Here is a 22,724-nt window from a genome sequence, read left to right on the forward strand (position 1 = left end):
ACGCAGCTCCCCACCCCAATCACAGCATATATATTTTTTTCTACTTTTTGCAACAAAAAATTACTTCACTCAGATATGTGAGTTGAACTCTTACCTGTAGGGTCAAAGATGGGGGTTTCTTTCGATGGGTTCACCCAGGGTTTCAGCTCATTGTTCAGGTTTCTCTCAAACAGATTTCTTGACTTGGGTGCTGTGTTCTGTGGAATCTTGTCCTCCCCGCTGACTGTAGAGTAGAGAAGAGCCCATGGGCTGAGTTAAGGGAGGTTTGGCTTAAGGGACAGGGAGGAGTACACCCCAGGGAAGGTGGCAGAGGCCAGGGCTTGGGTTGGGGAGGGACGGTGCGGCTGGGATAGTCTGGGCTGGGGGACAAGTGCCGGGGACAGGGAGCGCTCACTGGTGAGATAGCAGTCCAGGCTGACGGAGATATTGTCGAAGGCCACCACAGCTCTGGATCCTTGTCCCCACCACGCGACAATCTGTAGCCAGAACCTGTATGTGTGTCAAGAAAACACGTGAGGGACGACGGGGGTGTGTCACGTCTTAGGATTCAACATCCTGCCCAATTTAATTGTCAAGACCCAGCCCGCCTAATCCCAGGGAGGCAGTGAGGGGGAGTTGTAAGTGTCTCCCTACTTTTCCAGCAAAGAGCACTTCCCTCTCTGAGGGACGGCTCCACAGGTTAATGAAATGTGGGGCTTGGGACCTGAGACCAGGACTCCCCGATAGTCTGAGGAGACTCATTGTGCTTTCTGTGTGGACAGGGTGGATGGGAGGGCTGGGCTCCATATCTTCTGGTACTCACAGGCAGAGCTGAAGCCATTATTAAGCTACTGAGATGCTTCTGTGCCCACTGAGAAAGGCCTCTGTCCCCCATGTGTCCTGCGCTTATTGGTTACCTCAGGTAGCCTGATCTGCCCCTGCCTCCCCTGATTCCTCATTATCCAGCAACCGAAGGGTTAACTCCTCACACAAAGCAGGGTCTCTAGAAACCTGGGGCTTGTTCAGTATCAGAGATGACTGGGGTTGGTCTGTGCAGTGCCTGACTGATTGCTAAATACTAAGTGATTTGACTATGATATTTGGGGGTGTTTGTAAGCAGTATAGAGTGGACTATAAGTGTTAACAGTAAACCCATGAGATACTGCTTCTTTCCATTTCTTTCACACCCTCGGAGGGTCAGATCCTGGAACTGTGGCCAGGGGAGGCTATAGAGTCTGATAAATGGAAAATACCTTTCATTCATTTGTTTCCTTGGAAGTCATGCTCCTGGAAGACTTCAGTCAGCCAAGCCTGACGTGCTGTAAAGTGAATTTCCTCAGAACTTAAAAAACTCTCCCACCTTTCAGAAAGTCAGTCCTAGAGGACCTGCAGAAACATGCATGGCCTCTGGTGTGGATGTTAAAATATCAAGAGAGACAACCAGTGCCCATCAGTTGGTGACTGGATGAACCACATACAATGCAATGCTATCCCTGATATAAAGGACTGGGTGTAGTTCTAGGTGGGGATTTCTCTGTGGCTCAGTCATAGAGAATCTGCCTGCAATGCCGGAGATGCAGAAGACATGGGTTCAATCCCTGAGTCAGGAAGATCCCCTGGAGGAGGGCATGGCAACTCACTCCGGTATTCTTGCCTGGAGAAATCCATGGACAGAAGAGCCCGGGGGGCTAAAGTGCCTGGAATCTGAGCTGGACACAACTGGAGTGACTGAGCACGTAGTTATAGGCTACAAGACAGATGGGTCTCAAAAGCTCCATACTACGTTAAAGAGGCCAGACAGTAATTAAAGACCTCATGACCCTATTCATGTACACTTTTCCATTTATATGAAACATTTAAAGTAGGCAAATCTATAGAGATTTAAAGCAGAGTAGTCAGTCAGTGAGTGAATGGCCACGGGGGTAGAACCGTGCCCCCCTGGCCCTTGTGCCCATGAGCAGATGACATCTTCTCCACATGCAGAAGGGTTAGACGCTGGGGTCAGAGAAGAAATACTGTCTCTGGTGGGAGAAAGACTTGAAATCAAAGGCAAACTTCTATCTAAATATGCATTTGTACACAGTAACTCCATCTATGCCTTCATCTGTCAGGTGAAATCTGCTCACTCACCAACAGTCCTTCTTATTTGAAAGTCACACTTAGATGGTCTCAATCTGGTCAGTTCTAAAGAGGAAATGACCAAGTCTGTTGTACTCATGGCCAACCCTACAGCGCCCTCAGGCCACACTGCCCATGATAGGGTCACAAGCCCCGTTAGGATAGCTATGTGGAGGGGGTTGGTGGTTGGCTGAGTGTGGAAAGACGCATGCCCGGTGGAGGATCCCCAAAGCCTGTTCTCGGACCCCTGGGCTGGATGACTGTGCATGAGGTGTGGGCAGCACATGAGCCCAGCTGACTTGCCTGGTCAGCTCTTGGCACCTGGCACTTGCCCCTGAGAGGCATCTTTCATTATGGTCTTGAAAAGCACCCACTGAAAGGATTTTCATTTCACATAGACCTCGCATGTCTATCCACTGGGTCCTACTTTAGATCTCTAAGGGATTTTAAAAGAAATCAGACAGGAATGCTGCCTTCAAGTTCTCTCCCAGTGGAGAGACCACAGGTGTAGAATCAGTTAGAAGGAGGTGGATACCACGCGAGAGCTGCAGGTAAGGTGCCCTGAGAGCTCAGAGGAAGGAGGCATCCCACCAGGCTGGGGGGTGCAAGCACATCACAGAGGAGGTAGTCCTCAGGCTGGTTCTGAAGGAAACAAAGGACTCAAACATGCAGACCTGGGGATGGAGAGCAGTGAGCGGAGGGGGTCTCCAGGAGAGGAGCTGGACCGGGGGTGGGTCAGAGCGGGAGAGGGCCCCCCGAGCTCCAGTGTGAGGGCTGTGGAGGGAGGAAAAGATGGTGAGAGGCCCGTAGGTCTCATACCCCTGCATCGGGTTTCTCCAAGAGTCTTGGTGAGGTCAGAGCTATGGTTTCGCTGGATCTCCCCAGAGGACATGGTGTATAGATGGACTCTGGACTGGAGCCTGTGTAACCCTCCGACACAGCCAGACCCAGGATTCTCAAGTGACAAGCACGTGCTCTAATAGTGCAGTCTTGCAGTTCCAGAGGTGAAGGAGACACAGCTCTGAGGCAGCAGGAAAACAGGTACTTCGGTCTACTTGGAGAGGCTGACCAGAAAGAACCCTGATCCCAGGTGGAAGAACAGGGAGGCCAAGCTGCCTGATGCTCCCGCACAGCAGTGGGGAAGGGGTCCTCTGTCCACCTTCCCAATTCTCCACTCTGGTTGTCATCTCCTAGTCTGACCTCCAGAGGCCAAGGGGCCAGGTCAGGCACTGGTTTCAGTTGAGCTGCATCATGGGAGTACCTGCCGGGAGGCCCTTGGGTGCCCCAGCAAGTGACATCCGGTACCTGTGGAGCATGGGGGCGAGGGCCAGAATCCCTGTTACCCCTAACTGAGCCCTTGCCCTAAATGCACGTCTCCTCTTGCCCCTCTGCTCTCCCTGCCCCTCTCCTGCCTTCTTCCTTATGACTGAGTGACTGAGAGCTGCAAAGTTCTCAACCAGCCCCTGGGCCTCTTAGCATGGATGGCAGGATGCAAGCTGGTGCTCGAACGGTTTCTAAATAGAAGAGTTTCTAAAGTGCTCTGCAAGGCAACGGCAGTGGCAGCTGCTGTTTAAAAGAGTTTGATTGACACTGGGAATTGCACATATTTTGAGTCAGGAACACTCATAACAATCAGGGAAGACTCAATCAGATGCCGAATCAGATGTAAACATGTGATGCTGCCTCTGTCCACCCAGGAGGCCATGTTGCCAGTTCTTCCCCAATGCTCCAGACTCCAGAAACTCAGGGAAGGGATGGGTGGGACAAATGTGGGCCATGCTGGGAAGCAAAGGAGGGCAGGGGTGAAGCAAGACAGTCTGGGAAAGGGATCTGGGGATGTTGGTGATGGGGCAGGACGGGACAGAAGACCCAGTCTGGGAGCTTCTTGTTGGTGGGGGAACTGGCCAAGAGATCAGGTGGCCATCAGGGCCACCCAGATTCAGGCTTCTCTACTTTGGATGGCATCAGATTGTGTCTTTCCTGAAGAAGACTCTTGAGGGTCCCTCAGACAGCAAGGAGATCAAACCAGTCAATCCTAAAGGAAATCAACTCTGAATATTCATTGGAAGGACTGTTGCTGAAGCTCCAATACTTTGGCCACCTGATGCAAAGAGCCGACTGACCCTGATGCTGGGAAAGATTGAAGGCAGGAGGAGAAGGGGATGACAGAGGATGAGATAGCTGGATGGCATCACTGACTCGACAGACGCTAGTTTGAGCAAACTCCGGGAGATAGTGAAGGACAGGGAAGCCTGGGGTGCTGCAGTCCAGAGGGTCACAAGGAGTTGGACATGACTTAGCGACTAAACAGCAACAAGTGAAGAAGAGTCTGCTCCTGGCTCTGCTCGCTTTCCTTGCTGGAGATGCTGGGAGTCCTCAAGGCTCTCAGAGTCTTTCTGGTCTAACTACTCTTCACTGTCGAGCCCCCGCAAAGTACAGACCCTAACTCACTTTGCACAGCCAGCCAAGGTCTTGGTTCTTGGGTTTTGCACATACTAGGCAGCCTGCTCTGGGTCTGAGGTGAACAAGGCCCATGCCACATTACTGCCCAGATGGCAGGGGCTGGGTGGTTCTAACATGTGCACAGGTCACTCTGCTGCCCCAAAGCCTTTGCTCTGTGTGGGGAAAGGAAGCAGAGCCTCATGGTTGGCCGAGCCTTGCTTTCCCTCTCCACGGGCACCTTGGTCAGGGAGAAGGAAGAGGCAGCTCCCTGGTGCTCGTCCAGCTCCTTTACGGAGCTGTGCCATTTCAGAACATGGCAGCTGAGACCCTCTGTCCAGCCCTCCACAGTGGGGATCTCATTCCTTGCCCCTCCATGGTTCACACCTCCTCAGCTCTTTCTCTTTCTCCAAAGAAGACACTTTTGATGGCCTGGGTGATGCTGCCTTTTTCCAGCCAGTGGCGTTTGGAGCTTGTTGCTAAAACATGCTTGGCTAGAGATCTTGGTTGGAGCATGGCTTTGCATAAAGAACACATCCCCTGACTCCATCCTTCTTAGCTTTACAGAGAGCCCTGTTGAAAACTGACCTGGGGGTTGGAGGTTTCTGGGAGGCTAGCCATTGGGGTAGAGGGCCAGGTTTACAGGGGCGGCCTTGGTACTTGTTGCCTCCCAAACATATGGGGCCAATCTCTGCCTGGGCGATGTGCAGGCAACTCACACAGAGCTCAGAAAACACACAATCCTGCTCAGGCATCAGACTGTTAATGGACAGTGGATATAATGCCTTATTTGCTACCCTGCCAGCCTGAGGGACTGAGAAACCTAATTAAGTTCCCTTAATGATTCTAAGTAGCTGACAAAAAGGTGTGTGTCTGAATGTGGACTGAGGGAGTAGGGAGGCTTTGCAGGGAGACTAGAAAGAATGGCCGGGCTGGGTAACAGGCGTCTAATGGATGGCACAGTGTCTTGGATTCCTCAGTAGAGCACTTAGTGTGCTTGGAAGACAGAGCGCGCCACCTCCCTCTCTGCAGCTGGGGCTCATCTGGGCTCTGTCTGCTTAGGATAGGAAGGGGAGGTGCTGCTGAGGAAAAATGCTTCTCCGGTTTCTCACTGTGCACTTGATTTGCTCTGCAAAAGTCTTCCAAAATGGACTGTCACAAAGCTTGGGCCACTGTATGCATTTCTATTAGAATAATGTATGTGATGACAAAGCCCTCTGCACCCATCCTATTATCTGTGTAATTGACTTCAGTTACCACTGGAAGAGGAGGGGCTGATGGCCAGCCTTGGGGGCCTGGAGCCAGCCCTGGTCAGGATCAGTGTGGCTAGGGCTGGGCTCTTGTGCCCTGATGCTAGGGATCTTTGGCTCTGGCACTGGAGAGTAGGGGTGGGGGGCTGGGCATTCAAGGCCAGAGTCATTACTGGGAGATCCCTCTGCCCCACAAGGTCCCACTCACAGAGTAATTTACCATCTCCTGACTTGGTCTCCTCTCCGGGCAAAATGAAACCAAGAAAAGGGTTGGCAGGAGAGGCAGGGGCGGGGGGTAGTCAATACAGAGCAATTCCAGGGCTAATAAGGGCCACAGAGCTCTTTCATAGTGAATCTGGCTTCTGTAAGGAAGCCCTTTGGAGTGGAATAGGGGAGAAAATGAATTTTCTTTTCGGCTGCGCAAGCGTGGAGAATCACTCAGACTCTTCAACGTTCTCGGTCCCAGCCTTCCAGGTGCTGTCTCTGCTCATTTTGGAGGCTGACACTTACGAGTCTGGTTCTCACACTTGCTCTGGCATGCCACCCATCAAAAAGGAACAAGGATTTTCTGCCAGACCACATGGCGGGGAGCAGCCCTGCGCTAGCTGGTTCCCAGTTTGCTCTTCCACTCTCTCAGTCTGGGTCCCATGTATCGAGTTCTCTCTGGGCCCCAGGCTTTCAGGAGGAAAGCCGAAAGGGAGATCTTGCTTCCTGGAGCCCTGGCCCATCAGGGGAAGTACCTGTGCACAAAAATACCTGTCCCACGAGCTTGAGGGTGTCATGTGTCCCAAGGAAGGAGAATTAATGCATTTTCCCAGGGGGAGAGGGAGGGAAAGAGAGAGTGTGTGTGTACACTTGAGAGAGAGCCAGCTTCTTGGGCTGGATGTCCCCTTCTGAGTTACTGAGGCTAGATTATCTCTGGGATGCCAGCATAAGAATAGAGCTTATAAAGGAAGGGCAGGGACCTCTGGGAGCATCGTCTGACTTGCCAGGTCACACAGGGAGACAGTAGCTGAGGGAAGATGGGAATTTGGGCCTCTTGCTACCCAGATCACTTTTTTTGCCATCCCTTGCAGAACCTCATGTATCCTCTTACGTCTTCCATACTGTAGGTGGCGCAGTGGTCAAGCATCTGTCTCCCAGTGCAGGAGATGCGGGTTCAATCCCTGGGTTGGGAAGATCCCTGAAGTAGGAAATGGCAACCCACTCCAGTATTCTTGCCTAGAAAATCCCATACACAGAGAAGCCTGGCAGACTACAGTCCATGCGGGGGCAAAGAGTCAGACGTGACTGAGTAACAGAGCATGCACATAGGTCCTTCATACTACTGGTGAAGTACAACCAGCCCCTGGGAACCACTGGGGGCTTGGAGGGCCATCCAGAGCTGGAAAGCACCCATACCCTCTCATTTCAGAAATACTGGGATACGTGCTTCACCTTTGTCAGGACACACAGGCATTTCCAACACAGACCTCATCCTCCACTCCTGCTTCTGTGTGGCCTGTGGCTTGAGGCCTCAGATGATGGTGCTAGAGATGGTGGCAGCCCCCCGTCCCCCGCCCGCCATGGAGAGGAGATCCAGGGGAAGGGTGGTTGCTGGCTCCCTTCATTCGATACAAATATCTTCATGAAGTGAATAAGTGGCCTTGGCTCTCTGTTTGGGGAGGTAGAGTTTCAAAAGGCAGAGTGGCACAAAGAATGGATTGTATACTTGGTGGGACCCCGGGGAAGTCACTGAAACTTGTCAGGCGCGATCTTGTTTTTTTTTAAATGTATGTATTGTGAGTATTTTCATCAGTTCAGCCGCTCAGTCATGTCCGACTCTTTGCAACCTCATGGACTGCAGCACGCCAGGCCTCCCTGTCCATCACCAACTCCCGAAGTTTACCCAAATTCATGTCCATTCAGTCGGTGATGCCATCCAACCATCTCATCCTCTGTTGTCCCCTTCTCCTCTCGCCTTCAATCTTTCCCAGCATCAGGGTCTTTTCCAATGAGTCAGTTCTTCACATCAGGTGGCCAAAGTATTGGAGCTTCAGCTTCAGCATGAGTCCTTCCAATGAACATTCAGGACTGATTTCCTTTAGGATGGACTGGTTGGATCTCCTTGCAGTCCAAGGGACTTTCAAGTGTCTTTTTCAATACCACAGTTCAAAAGCATCAATTCTTTGGTGCTCAGCTTTCTTTATGGTCCAACTCTCATAGGTTTCTCATAGCTTTTCTTCCAAGGAGCAAGCGTCTTTTAATTTCATGGCTAGTCACTATCTGTAGTGATTTTGGAGTCCCCCAAAATAAAGTCTGTCACTGTTTCCAATATTTCCTCATCTACTTGCCATGAAGTGATGGGACTGGATGCCTTGATCTTAGTTTTTTGAATGTTGAATTTTAAGCCTTTTTTTTTTTTTCACTCTCCTCTTAACTTTCATCAAGAGGCTCTTTAGTTCCTTTTCACTTTCTTCCATAAGGGCGGTGTCATCTGCATATGTGAGTTTATTGATATTTCTCCCTGCAATCTTGATTCCAGCCTGTGCTTCATCCAATCTGGCATTTCACATGATGTATTCTTCATGTAAGTTAAATAAGCAAGGTGACAATATACAGCCTTGACATACTCTTTCCCAATTTGGATCCAGTCCAATGTTCCATGTCTGGTTCTAACTGCTGCTTCGTGACCTGCATACAGATTTCTCAGGAGGCAGGTAAGATAGTCTGGTATTCCCATCTCTTTCAGAATTCTCCACAGCTTGCTGTAATCCACACAGTCAAAGGCTTTGCCATAGACAATGAAGCAGAAGTAAATGCTTTTTTCTGAAATTCTCTTGCTTTTTCTATGATTCAATGGATGTTGACAATTTATCTCTGGTTCCTCTGCCTTTGCTAAATCCAGCTTGAACATCTGGAAGTTCTCGGTTCATGTACTGTTGAAGCCTAGTTTGGAGAATAGTATTTTCATAGTGGACGCCTCTCTTTAGTATGAGAGAGTCTAGTTCACTGTTTCTTGTATATATTATTTTCTATTAAAAATCTGTACCTCCTCGAGAAGTATTACAAATTATGTATCTCCTTCTCTCCTCCTCTGCCTTCAAACAAAGATTACTGAGTACCTCCTGTGAGTCAGGCGCTGTGTCTGGAGCTGGGAGTATAGTGGTGCATAAGACATGGATCTTGACCTCAGGGAATATGGACAGATTTTTAATTCATATTATTCACTGGCCATGAGATTTCTGAAGTCCTTACTGGTTCTGTCCCCCCCTCTCCCCCAACAGAACTAGAGCCTTCACAACCTGAGAAAACATCAGATCTGGGCAGTGAGAGGAATCAAGAAAGACTTTGAAGAGCTGAGTGCCTAGAAAAGAATGGTAGAGCTGGGACAGTAGAATCATTCAGGAGTAGGGTGAGGGCAGAAGTCTAGCTGCTTTGCTTCAAATGTCAGCAGCCCAGGTGTCTCCTCAATTCCAGACTTCGTGCCTGGGGAGAGAAGGGACTGAGAATACACGGCTGTGTTTTCAGAGGCACTAAGTTATGAAAAACATATGCCTCTGTTGACTTGTAAACCAAGCTGCGGATGTTACCAAGAAAATCTTGAGCAGATCGGAACATCCTGTTATTCTAAAGCGGTTCACTTACTGCTGTTTTGAGTGATTACTTCTTAAACCAGGCTCACAGGCCGGATCTATCACACCACTCTGCACTCTTGGTTGTGGAAACTTAGCAATCAAAAGCAACAACTTTTTTCAAATGTCACAGTAAATCAGTGTTAGAAATAGGATTTAGAGCTCGGAATTGCTAATCTACTCCTTGCTCCAATGATCTGGGATGTTTTCTGAGAAAGAAACAAGGCCAGATCCTCCCACTGTTGCAAAGAATGTTTGATTTGTATGTATCAATGCCTGGCTGCACACTGCATTGCTAAGATCTCAGCCACACTCTCCTGCTTTTCTGCCTGAACCAAGCCTGTCCTGGCCAATGGTGCCATTTGGTAGGCAGTGGCAGAAGGGGTCCCTCCTCCTCTAGCTCCTCCTCTAAGCTGCACTCTGAGGCTCACAGCAGTTCATATCTGGTCCCTCGAAAGAGCCTCCAACAGTCCCCACGCTCCGGTTTCCCATCCTCCATTTATCTCTGTGTCCAACGGCTCCCTATACCCCACAGCCTGGGGTCCAAAATACTTGACCTTCTATCCACCCTCTCCAAGGAGACTGTTTAGAATTCTCCAACATAGAATCCTCTTGAGAATTCTTGAACCCACATAAAACATTCCTGACTCGAAGCCTCTGCTTGTCCTGATGGTCATCTCTGGAATACCCTTGTCCCTTTCCCATTTCCCTAAGACCTAAATTGTCCTCAAGGTCCAGCATATATATAATAAGCCCATTTTCTCCATGATGGCTCCCCTAACACGTGGAAGTCACTGAGCCACCTAAAGACCAGCCACCTCTGTCGGACCCAGCACAACGCTCTGTGTGTGCTGTTGGCCTCTAAGTGTGTATGCTCCACGTCCCCGAGTGCAGCTCCTGTGACCCAGCAAGAGGCTGCATCATACACCCCTTTCCATCCTCTGTGCTTGATGGAGGCTTAGTACGTAATTGCTGACAAGGTGACAGCCAGTGACACTTCTCCAGCCACTTGATTCCCTCTCTTGTCCATAAGACAGCTGGATCTGACATTTTATGCCAGTGACTTTCCAAATGCGGTTGACCCTCTCAATTTCTTAGGAAACTTAAAAAAAAAAAATTCTTGGGTCCAGGGTGTGATTGCTCAATCAGAATCTCTGTGCATGGGGTCCAAGACTGCATTAAAGCCAGTTTTCTGCTGCTGCTGCTAAGTCGCTTCAGTCGTGTCCGACTCTGTGCGACCCCATAGATGGCAGCCCACCAAGCTCCCCTGTCCCTGGGATTCTCCAGGCAAGAATACTGGAGTGGGTTGCCATTTCCTTCTCCAATGCATGAAAGTGAAAAGTGAAAGTGAAGTTGCTCAGTCATGTCCAACTCTTAGTGACCCCATGAATTGCAGCCTACCAGGCTCCTCCGCCCATGGGATTTTCCAGGCAAGAGTACTGGAGTGGGGTGCCATTGCCTTCTCTGAAAGCCAGTTTTCTAGGTAAGTATAATGTTCAGCCAATTTTGGAAACCTCTGTCCTAAAATGCCCTGCTAAAGTCTTTTCAAAATACTTTTCCTATTATTTGTTTAATTAGTTAATTAATTAGTTAATTTTTAGAAGGAATATTTTACTGAGAGAAATTCTCCCTAAAAGTGAGAAAGTGAGGTTTTGCTACATCATAAAATTTGGAGAATACAACATTCATACCTTAGAATAGAGGAGAAGGGCATGGCAACCCACTCCAGTATTCTTGCCTGGAGGACCCCATGGACACAGAAGCTTGGCAGGCTACAGTCCATAGGATCGCAATGGGTTGGGCATGACTGAAACAACTTGGCATGCATGCACGTACGCACCTTAGAATAGATCCTGGAATTGATTTCAGCCTTGAATTATGAAGGTTCTTGGAGAAGACTAATCAATGCTCAGAGTAGCTACATAAGGAATCAGTATTCTCGAATGACAGTCTGATTGATGCCAAAGATGGAGGCTCGATTCCTTGGTTTGACCCATCGTACGACACACATACGTATTTTTTCATCAAACCTATTTCCCTTTTTTCTATATACCCCAGCATCTACTGCATACAGTTAGTGATGGCTAGGTAACTGAGTTGTAGCTAATGGAAAGTGAGCTGATGTGAAGACTCATAAAAATCTTCCTATGCAAGGATCCTCCAGTCCTCTTTCCTCATTGGCTGTCTGAAGGCAAAGGAGTCAGAACTGGAGAAAAGGATGGATCCACAGAGAGAAAGAAGCTGGATCTTTGAATGACCAGATGGAAGGCTACTCACCAACTAGCACATTCATTTTTGCTTTCATATGAGTCAGAAATATGTTTCTTTTTGTACAGCCCAAGGATTGGAGGTTTAATGTTATTCTGGGTAGTGTTATCCCAACTACCATATCATGTATCACAAGCCTAGTTACCAAAGTGTGTTCAATGCACCCAACATGGTTGGGTCAATGACTAACTGCCCCTGGGGGTGGGGTGCAGGATAAAGTTAGCCCTAGGCTGGCTGCAGGCCTCCCTGCAGCTGCAGGCTTCTCCCTGCACATCTGCACTACTGCAGGATGAAGGACAAGCTGGGGGAGGCAGAATGGGCTTTAAGGAGTGGGGTCTAGTGCTCTAAGGTGCTAGTTCCTCCTCCCTCTGGGAAGTTAAGGATAGCAAGGGCAAGTGACTCGTGAAAAGCTTGAGCTTGATGGGCTTGGGTGTGCATGCTCAGTCACTCAGTTGTGTCCAACCCTTTGTGACCCCGTAGACTATAGTCCGCCAGGCTCATCTGTCCATGGAATTCTCCAGGCAAGAATACTGGAGTGGGTTACCATTCCCTTCTCTGGGATCTTCCCAACCCAGGGATCAAACCCACATCTCCTGCACTGCAGGCAGACTCGTTACTGTCTGAGCCACCAGGGAAGCATCAAAGGCATGCCAGAGTGGTGATTTAAACGGGCACATGGTGACCGGCACAATTTTTCCAGTGGTCATGTATGGATGTGAGAGTTGGACTATAAAGAAAGCTGAGCGCTGAAGAATTGATGCTTTTGAACTGTGGTGTTGGAGAAGACTCTTGAGAGTCCCTTGGACTGTAAGGAGATCCAACCTGTCCATCCTAAAGGAAATCAGTCCTGTGTGTTCATTGGAAGGACTGATGTTGAAGCTGAAACTCCAATACTTTGGCCACCTGATGTAAAAAGCTGACTTATTTGAAAACACCCTGATGCTGGGAGGGATTGGGGGCAGGAGGAGAAGGGGATGACAGAGGATGAGATGGTGGGATGGCATCACTGACTGAAAGGACATGAGTTTGGGTAAACTTTGGGAGCTGGTGATGGATAGGGAGGCCTGGCGAGCCGTGGTTCATGAGATCACAAAGAGTCGGACACGACTGAGCAACTGAACTGAACTGAACTGAACTGACCGGCACAATGGCCTGGAAGGAAGTGGGTAGAATCTTCTTTGGTGGTGATGCTGGTTGGCTGGAGGTGTGAAAGAAGGAAGGCAGGGAGGGTAGTGCTGGGGAGCTGGTGGTAGGGAAATAAGATGATGGATTTCAAGGAGTGGATGAGGTAAAGGAAACTAACTCAAAATGAGTAAGAGGTGTAGCCTAAAAAAAAAAACCCAAACCAAAATATTTTGTTAATTATAATGGCTACCATCTACCAAGTTTTCAACTACATGTCAAGCACATTTCTTCACATATGTACCTAGGAAGCAGACTAGCCTCGGGATCAAGGGAAAATTATTTCTCCTCTTTAGACCTCAGTTCCTCTTATTAAAAGAGGATTAATTATAGAATCTATCCCAAGCAACTGTTTTAAGGTTGAAATGAGATAATGCATGCTAAGCACCTGTTACAGTGACAGCCAGGCAGTGAGTACTCAACAAATGTTAGTTCTAATCATTGTCTACAGTTTCCATGGCTCTATGAGGAAGTTGTGATTCAACTTAGAAAAATAGGAATCAAATACAACTTTTTCAGGAATGTACCTAGGCCTGCAAAATAAGGTTTGTTGGAAATCTCTGGATTTCCACTCACTGCGTACTTCTCTATTCAGGTGAGAATAAGTAATGAAAATGTCCCTCTCATGCGGGTCTCATCACAGAAGACACTACACAAAGAGTATTGTGTACGTAAAATGGGGATTCTGTAGATGAGAAACAAGAGCATATTAGGAGAAAAACCTTGCCTCTGTGGAGTTTCTGGGCTAAGTACATGAAGCCATAACTCTCAGCCCAACTGAGCCCGTTTAAAAGATGCATTTGTGAAGCATACCACTTGTCATTAGGACAAAGGCTGCAGAGGGAACAGACATCTAAATATCTCCAGAGGGAACATTTTCTTCTTGTTAGACTGTGTATTTAGTGAGCAGCTAAAAGCCTTTATAATGATAATGCTAGCAAATGAAGCCTACACATGTGTGATAAGTTATGTACGTTCTATCTGGCTGTATGATGCAGTGATTTGTGGGGCACAGTTTGATCCATGGTGTTTCCAAATCCACTTCATAATGAGTTCAACTTAGCACCTGCTTCTGTGCTGTAAGCATGTCAAAGCTTAGCATGGTGCGGGAGCACTGTGCTTAACTTACTAGGATATATCATTATAAAGAGGAAAACTAGGGTATGTCCCTGCAAGAGGCTAAAAATTAGAATAAGGGGAGAGAACTCGTCCTTTTTCTTTTTTTCTTTCCTATTTTGAGCAAAGGTAGAATTAATTCTAGTGGTAAGAGTGGCAGTTGAATGGCAGGGTGAGGAGGGAAGCTGATGAGGTGGGGAGAGAATAGAGAAAGCGGTTATATGAGTTAGAGGTAAAGTAACAAGATAACTTTTAAGCCCACATCAAGCCGGTGTTTGAATTAGTGCTGTCCTTCAAAATTACCTTGAGAGCACACATCTGTATTCCAGGGATGTTACCACTGCTCAAAACATCTTGGGCACTTACTGCTCTTGGAGATTTCTCTAGTTACCATTTATAGTAGGTTGTAAAGTTAATACCATTTCATAACGATGACAGACTATGGCATTATTTCTATTACTTTGCCTGTTTGTAAACGGACAGGAGAAATATCCTTCCATGGATCAATGCCTCCCTGTCAGCAGCCTTTATATACCTATGGCATATTCTCTGAGTCTTCATGGAAGGACTACTGTGTGGTGGGAACCATCTGAATATAGCTCTCAAGTGCTCAGTTCTGGATCTCCCTACTTACAAGGACCAGGGCACACAATTAAGATCAAAGTCTTTTTTACAAAGTGATCCTGACAGGTCAGTGCCCAGAGACAAAGGAAGCACAGGCGCCAGGCAAGTCTCTAAAGAAAATACCTTGTCACGAAGAGTAACAATGGCTGTTTGGGTTCATCTGATGGGACAAAGGCATTGCTTTGATATACAGAACTCTGTGTAGTAGTATTTCTTATAACATGATTTTATCTGCTCTGTTAGATGCAGGTTGAGCAGTGGAGGAATGTTAGATGGATTCCAACAAGTGAAATTCTCACTTAATTCAGCCGGAATTTGAGAATACAGCAATTTCTCTCAATGCTTCATTCTGTCAACAAGCATCTATTGGGCATACTATGTGTTAGGAATGGTACTAGATGATTAGGAAGCAGTGCAGTATAAGTCAGACCTGATTCCTGCCTCGTTGATGTGTATATTCAGATACTAAAAAACAGATATCACTGAGTGACAAGGTATTATAGGAGTGTTTCAAGAACCATGAGACTATACTGTAGGTATATTATATAGTCTAGGGATTTTGTGAGGCTTCTTTGAAAAGCTAAGGAAAAGTAGCAGTCAGGAAGATGGAAGGTGGAAGAACATTGCATGTGGAGGGAGAGGCAGGTGCAAAAGTCTGGAAGTAAGAACTTACCACGGTGCAATTGAGTTGAAAGAAGCTTAATGAGGTTAGCAGGTAGAATAACAGAAGAATAGTATAAAAAGAGGCTGGTGAGATTATGGTTTGGATAGATCACTTGTGGGGCTAAATGAAGAGTTTTTTAAAGGAAATTGAAAGGCACTCAAAAAACCACAGAAGCCATGGAAGCATGTTACAAATGGGACATGATTAGATTTACATTTCAAAAAGTTTATTCCAGCTTCCTTGTGCAGACTGGATTGGGTGGGGATAAGACATGCAGGCAAGGAGACAAGACTGGATGTCACTCCCATGTCTAGGCAGGCACTAGTTTCATGTAATACCTGGGGGCTATGAGAAATGTCCAGAGCCTGGGAGCTCTTTAGGGCTAATCTTGAAGCACTAATAAAGTTGCTTTTAAAACTTGGTAATGTGCAGAGGTTGGGCAACCTCGGAGCAGATGGTGGTTTGGGACAGCACAGGTAATGAAGTCCTCAGCCTCTAAAGGGCCATGACTGGGGAGCTGTCCAGGAGGCAGGTGCTGAATAACTGAAGCAAGGACTTGCCTAACGATACTTCATGGGATGTGGGCAGATGGTAAGGTGCTAACACCTACCTCAGGGTCAGGAGGAAGGGAGTTCACCTTTTTTTTTTTTTTTTTTGCTGTTGTGGTTTTTGTTTTTATCCATTTTCTTTTTCTCTTTCCCTCATTTGTTTCCTTCCTCTGCCTTCACCATCCTCCCATTTTGATTTTCTGGAGATCCAGGCAGCTACAGCACACTGTCTGAAAGTAAGGAGGATAACGTGCTTTCCCTTATAAGAAGCCTACAGAGCACTGATGATCACAAATTCATAAGAACCCTAACCCCCACCCTAGGATTTCATTACTGGTTACTATTGCTAAATTGGCCATCTTAGCCTCTTCTGAGGCATTAGATGGGGAGATATTATTATTACTACTAAATCATTGTTATTATTAGTAGTTATTACTAAGCATTTACTGTGTGCCAGGCAGTTCACCAAGCACTTTACTTCTTCAGGCCTAAGAGGTAGACTTTATTATCTCTGTATAATTGAATATGGCTTGACTTAGAAGATTGGAGTTTGTGGTTTGTTCCATTTATTCAATAAATTATCTGAGACCATAAACTAAGGGATGATGATGGAGGGTGTGGGAAATAAAACTTACTGATATGTACTAGACATAGATGCTTTTGACAGTCATTTTAGTCTTATAATAATCCTGTAAAGTTGTACTGGTATTATGCTCATGTTGCAGTTGTGGGTGCAGTTGCAGGCCCAGAGAGGTTCAATTGGCTGAGGTCACACAGCTAGTAGGTGGCTGAGCCAGTTCTTAAACTTGGGACTCTCTGACTCTAAAGCCTGTGCGCTGCCATCCACAGTTCTTCAGTTTTATGCGGCAGCCACACATACAGTCGAGGTGGATTTTAGCATGTGAAAACTGCTCTGCCTCCTTCTCCTGCAGTTCCGTTGCCTCAGGGTCTGGATGCCTTCCTCTATCACCTCTAGTTCCAGGGAGGGGGAGGCCAGCCTCCCACATCAGAGCATGTCAGTGGCGTGCAGGCTCCTGGTGCACAGGACCACTCACATAATTGCACATTTATTAGGTCATGAGGCATCATCCAACTAGGCTGGCCTTTGTCTCAATCCCCACTGGACAGTTTGGTCTCACTATTAATATTGGAAATGTCAGGCTGGTAAACATCTTTTAACAGGAAGGAGGGAGGCTGAGAACAAAGTCTCCTTCAAACAAAACTTGAGCCGATGGAAGTGAACAGAGTCAACATCTTACTGGCCTTAAATCCCCTGGAGTGGCTATGAAAGAGAGAGGACTAGCTGGATTGAGGGGAAAAAACCCTTTTGATTCATCTGAATTAATTTAGCATCTCCCAGAAGGGAGGACTCTGGCATAACCTGCCTGTTCTCCATCCCCTGCACACAGCCCCCACAATCCCAAAGGACAAAAGACTAGTCTAGGGTGAGGGTGCCCACGCTGCCCCTTCCTCCACTTTAATTAAATCCATTTGTCCTGAGGGCAGCGCTGAGCCCTGGGATGTCCGAGAGCTTTGATCTTTAACCCATTTACATCCGAAGGAGTGGGGAGCTGGTGCTCAGAGGCCGATGGCGTTTTCCTGTGACAGCTCAGCTTGAGTTATGAGTTCTTAGAAATCAGCAGACTGTCGGAGAGTGTTTTGCCTATGTTCTCCTCTAGGAGTTTTATAGTTTCTGGTCTTACATTTAGATCTTTAATCCATTTTGAGTTTATTTTTGTGTGCGGTGTTAGAAAGTGATCTAGTTTCATTCTTTTACAAGTGGTTGACCAACCCACAGAGATGTTATGGGGAGGGAGGTGGGAGGGGGGTTCATGTTTGGGAACACATGTAAGAATTAAAGATTTTAAAATTAAAAAAAAAAAAGAAATCAGCAGACTGAAGTCTGGGTGAGGAATCTGAGACTCAGCTTTATATTTACAAACTGTACCAACTGGCATTACCCTCCCCTTTACCTGAAGCCCTTTGCCCTCATTTATCGAAGGATCCACTAGGACGGCAAATTGTTTGGGGAGTCGAACGCAGAGGCTGCTCTGGATCATCCAGTTTGACATTTAGCCTGTTAAAGATGGCTTAAAGATCCCTTTGGGATCCATTTACCAGGCCCATTTATATACATGACTCCCTCCCTGCTCCCTTACTTTTTGGTCTGGAACAGATCAGCCCCAGTCATTGAGGGTTCAGTGTGACACAGCAGAGCACCACGTGAGCAGCTAGGGTGGTCAGGTGCTGCTTGCTCCAGGCTGACTGCAGGTGGCAGACTGGTGCCATCCTGGGCAGACAAGTGGCAGCCGAGCAGTTAACGCTCCATTTCAGAGCCACAAGGCATTAAGGATCTTGTAATCCAACCCTCTCACTTGAAGATGAGGAGACTGAGGCCCAGAGGAGTTCAAGGTTACAAAGGTCATTAGTCTTAGAATCTAACTAGGAATCTGGGCCTCTGGTACAAGCACTCCCTTGTTTACTGAATAATTCTTATTCACCTGCCTTGGGGACCAGACTTCTAGGAGCACTGGACTGGGGTTGGCTGGAGCACCTGTCCTCACTCCAGTGCTGACCTGCTGGTGCTTCATCTCGCTGGTTCTCAGTGAAGGAGAACCTTGTCAAAGGGCAGGAATGGGGATACACGAGGTATGTCCTACCTATGTCACAGGTCTCCTTGTCGCTAATAAGAAATAACTAAAATGTCAAATGGGAAAGTAAGGCAATATCCATTAATTAAGAGAAAATGCCATACACATATAAAGCCTGATTATTATCCTATGAGTTGTTCGGTTTTACTTTTTCCTACAGATACAAGAGGGAGCCAATCAGGCTAGGCCAGAGGTGCGAGAGATGAGTGCTCATGAGCATGGAAATCCCTCAGAGTGTCAGTGCTTCCTGTAGGTCTCCAGAAAGTGTGTGTGTGAACCTTTGTGTGTGCGCATGTGTGTGTGAGATCTGGATAGAAGGAGTGGCAGGAGGGCGGACAGGCCCCCTCTTGCATTCTGGCTGACAGAGGAAGAGGGACAGATGGGACGGGTAAAGGCCCACCTGTCGGCCACCTCGAGGAGAGGCAGCACCGTCCACTGCCACAGGCTCAAGCCTTCCAGGGTGGCAACACGCCAGATCATTCGGCTTTGTTCCTTCCCGGTTTTGTTCTCCACCAGCATCAAGGAGACATTTCCCTGCAGGACTCCACGGATGAGCCAGGACATTCGGAGCTGCAAGGAAGAGAAGAGTCAGAAGGACAAGGTGTTACTGTTGAAAGGAAACTGTAGGTCACATTTCTGGAATTCTCAAGGATTTTGCTGGAGACTCAGCCCAGGTCTTCCTGTGAGGAGAGCTGGCCAACCATAGCCTGACTTTATTCATTGTCTCACATTTTCACCAAGGTTCAAGGAGCTGGGAGGGGAAACTGATGGGCAATTTCGGAACTTTGTTCAGGTTGATGGCATCATCCTAAATTTCACAGGCTTCTGCCGTCTAAGATCAGTGGGGTATTAAATGAACTTTCTAAAGAGGATTCAAAGAGTCTTGTCTGTGGTCCCAATTCACTTTGTGACCTTAGGCAAGTGATTTGGTGATTCAATTTCTTTTAGTGATTCAGGTATCATTGATTTTTATTCCTTTTAAAGACTAATAATCTTATTTGAATGGTACCATGTCATTTGTTAGCTAACTGGAGACCCTATGACTCAATACCTGTGGCCATTGGTGGGCAAAGGTGAGACAAGAATCTACCTATCAACATTTTAAAATATGATTTCTTTCAGAAGGAGGGTGTACACTTTGCCTAAAGCAAGATACAATTATATGTTTTCATTGTGTCTTTATTAAAGGTTTCTATGGCATTGTACCCTAAGACATACGAAAGGGAATAACTAATTTATCTCAGAAAGTTTCAGTACAGTCATGCCCAGAGGCAGTATATACTATAAACAAGGTCTCTGGTCTTTGTGCTTAAAATAATAGAGGTTGTATGTCTGATAGAAAGTCTATAGCAACATTTAAAACTTAGGACAACTACAGCATATCACTGCCCTAAATATTCCTGTTCAGATCCTTGTAATAAAAAAGGAAAGGAAGACAATATATGTCCTATGGCAACCTGGAGTTTTCATCGGCTATGGTGCCTCCTTTTCTCTGATTCTCATTGTCTGGAGACATGCTTCTCTGTAAATCACTGCTCCTTTTCTCTCAGTCTCTAAGTTCACGGTTGCCTCACCATGAAGCACTTGAAGCAGAAGACCCCTCACTCTGTTGCATACCAACGCTTCACTAACAAGCCACCCCTGGCATTGCAGTGCCCACGTGCTCTTCTGTTTCTGAGAGCTGAGCCTGGTGAGCCTGGTCTGTATAACCATAGCCTCTTCACTTCTATCTTTCCCATCTCCCTGCATCCTGTGTAGGGAGCAGATACTTGTCTCCACTGCACATCCCTAGCGTAATTTTCCAAATCTGTTACATTTTCTCACCGGCTCCACTCGGTTTTCTTGAGTGGTTTGGATGCCATGGTTGGAAATTTTAACCCTACTCTTGCTAATGAAGCTCCCTCTGCCCTCAGCTCATCGTCCTGCAGTGCCCAGCCTGGGATGACGCTTGCCATATACTTTTTGCCTCTTTTTGCTCCCTGGCCACAGAATGGTGCTGATTTGGACCAGTGGAGCCTCAGTGTCCTGGATGACTGGTGATACTTATTCATCCGCTGGTGATTTCCACAGCTGATTTCTTAACACATGTGGTACAATGGGTGTTTCAAACTCTTCCTCAAACATTGATTTTGTCACCCTCTGGTCCCCAACACCCAATTTATTCTTTTGATTCCTACTGTACTGATGAAGATTTACTATATCAAGTGCATTCTCCTTCAATCTCTTTTTTCCCCCATAGCATAAGTCTCTATTTATCCATCTTCTCTCTTCCTTGCCTGTTTTAGAGGAAGATGTACCCTCTGCTTTCTTCTATGTTAACCCTTTCTCTTTTCACCCTGAAACCTCTGTCCTTCCTTTCTTCAGCACCTTCGAAGTCTCTCTACTTTCTGGCTCCTCTGTCGACAAACAAGATCAGGTTTCACTTCTCCTGGAAAAATATCCTTTATTTGATCCTGCTGGCTGCTCTGGCTTACAGTCTATTTCTATACGTCAATTCACATGTTAACATCTTGGGAAACTGGTATGTAATCACTGCTTCAATTTCCTTGTTGCCCATTCTCGTAAATCCTTTCAACCTGTCTTTTATCCTCATTAGTCTAAAGTAACATTCACCATGTCCTTTACAACTTACTCATTGTACTCTAGATTCCATAGCCTCCAAACATGCCTCTCTATCCATTCTTTCTCCCTTCTAAATTCTTTGGTATCTCTGTCACATTTTCCTGTTTATCACTGCCATCTGTGACTCTTCAATGGTTTCTCACTCTCTATCAATTAATAGCAAGCCATTCACATTCCTCTATAATCTAGGCAAATCAACTTTCCAGTCATTCAATAGATGTTTATTGAGTACTTTTGCTGAGCTACATGTATCATCCTAGGATGGTCTAAGAGCTCTGGAGTCTGAGAGATCTGGATGCAAAACTTGTTCCTGCCACTTCGGTAAATGTGAAGCTCAGTTCTCTATTCTCTAAGATGGGAATTATTTTAAACTTACAAGGTTATAGAGACAACTGAATGAGGTAATAAATAGTGGAACAAAAGGTTAAAAAGGAATTCTGGTTGAAGCACAGAGGCAACTGCATTTCAATGGAAAGTCTGACAGCACAGTGTGGTACAGGGCTTTCAAGAGAGGTGGATGAAAACAGGGTACACAATTCTTTATCCCTCGTCCATACATTGGATGTAAAAAAAGTTGGTGGCTGACTACTAGGAGAGAGTTTTGGGAAAGTGCTTTTGGTGTATCATGAGTTCCACCTCACTTTGAGGAAGGCTGTCTCTTCACCCCAACTGATGAGAGAGTGGTTTCAAGGATCCCACATCAAGTACTCGACATTCACCCCCTGCAATTTGGGAGCACAGTGGATTAGTGTCTCTCTCTCATCTGGAAAAACCTGAAGTGTAAACAAGAGGGTGGTTAACTTCTCTGATGGCAGAACAGAGGCAGAGTGACAATTTTGGGTGGCTTGCATTCCCAGAGTTTGCGGAGGCAAAAGGGAAAAAAAAAAGAAAGGCTTGCACGTAGGCTACACTAGAGTGAGCTGGGTACAGAGGAGCCCACGTCAGTCATTTCAGATCTCACCTGAGAGGGCTGTTTGGAGGGGAAATATAATTCAGCAGAAAGCAGCTGCAGGTATACCGAGATGCTCAAGGGCAGGGGAAGGACTAAGCGTCCACCTGGACGGGAGAGACACATGTGCCCTAGCCAAGGCAACAGATGCCCAGCCACAGCGGAGGGACTGGGGAAAAAGCAGAGCTCCAAAGAGACCACAAATATCTCCCCTGTAATAAATAGTAAATCCTTAAATACTTGTTATGTCTGGAGAATACCAGTGAAGATCACCACAACGGGCTGGGCCCAGTAAGAGATTCCCTGTTCCCCTTATCTCTTCTCCTTCCCCACACTTAAGATCTTGAAGGGTCAGTTAGCAGGAAGAGGAGGAGAGTTGGGTGATGAAGAGAGAGATCAATGACCACCCTCTCCCCGATTTCAGGCTTTTCATCTGCAATAAGGCCAAGCATGGTGGGTGGAGGCCAAAGGACGAAGCCCTGACATCGAAGTGAGAGGGAAGTTTTGTTTTCTACATAGGCCTGTGTTTGGGGTTTTGAAGTGACTTTAGGTCTGCGTTACCTTAGAGTGACCAGGTAAGTAGTGGGATCTGCTGAAGTTTTTACCCAGGAGTCCACACGTGGAGGCTCAATGAAGTGGGTTCCTAGATCCCCCCCCACTAGCCTACATGCCAGATTTGCACTTGCCATTCATTTTTCTG

The 22,724-nt window shown here is 46.9% G+C and overlaps 1 protein-coding gene across 1 annotated transcript in view; it reads right to left on the reverse strand.

The window, feature by feature from the left end:
• ALK (ALK receptor tyrosine kinase) overlaps window positions 1-22,724 on the reverse strand; it is a 734,717-nt gene that overhangs the window by 77,466 nt on the left and 634,527 nt on the right. The window contains exons 9-11 of the mRNA XM_068966737.1: window positions 18,854-19,023; window positions 395-489; window positions 95-223 (exon numbers count right to left, since the gene is read on the reverse strand). Coding sequence (XP_068822838.1) covers window positions 95-223; window positions 395-489; window positions 18,854-19,023 — 394 coding nt within the window. The remainder of the gene's footprint in view (window positions 1-94; window positions 224-394; window positions 490-18,853; window positions 19,024-22,724) is intronic.

This window comes from Capricornis sumatraensis, chromosome 1 (genome assembly GCF_032405125.1).
Source record: "Capricornis sumatraensis isolate serow.1 chromosome 1, serow.2, whole genome shotgun sequence".
Taxonomy (NCBI): domain Eukaryota; kingdom Metazoa; phylum Chordata; class Mammalia; order Artiodactyla; family Bovidae; genus Capricornis; species Capricornis sumatraensis.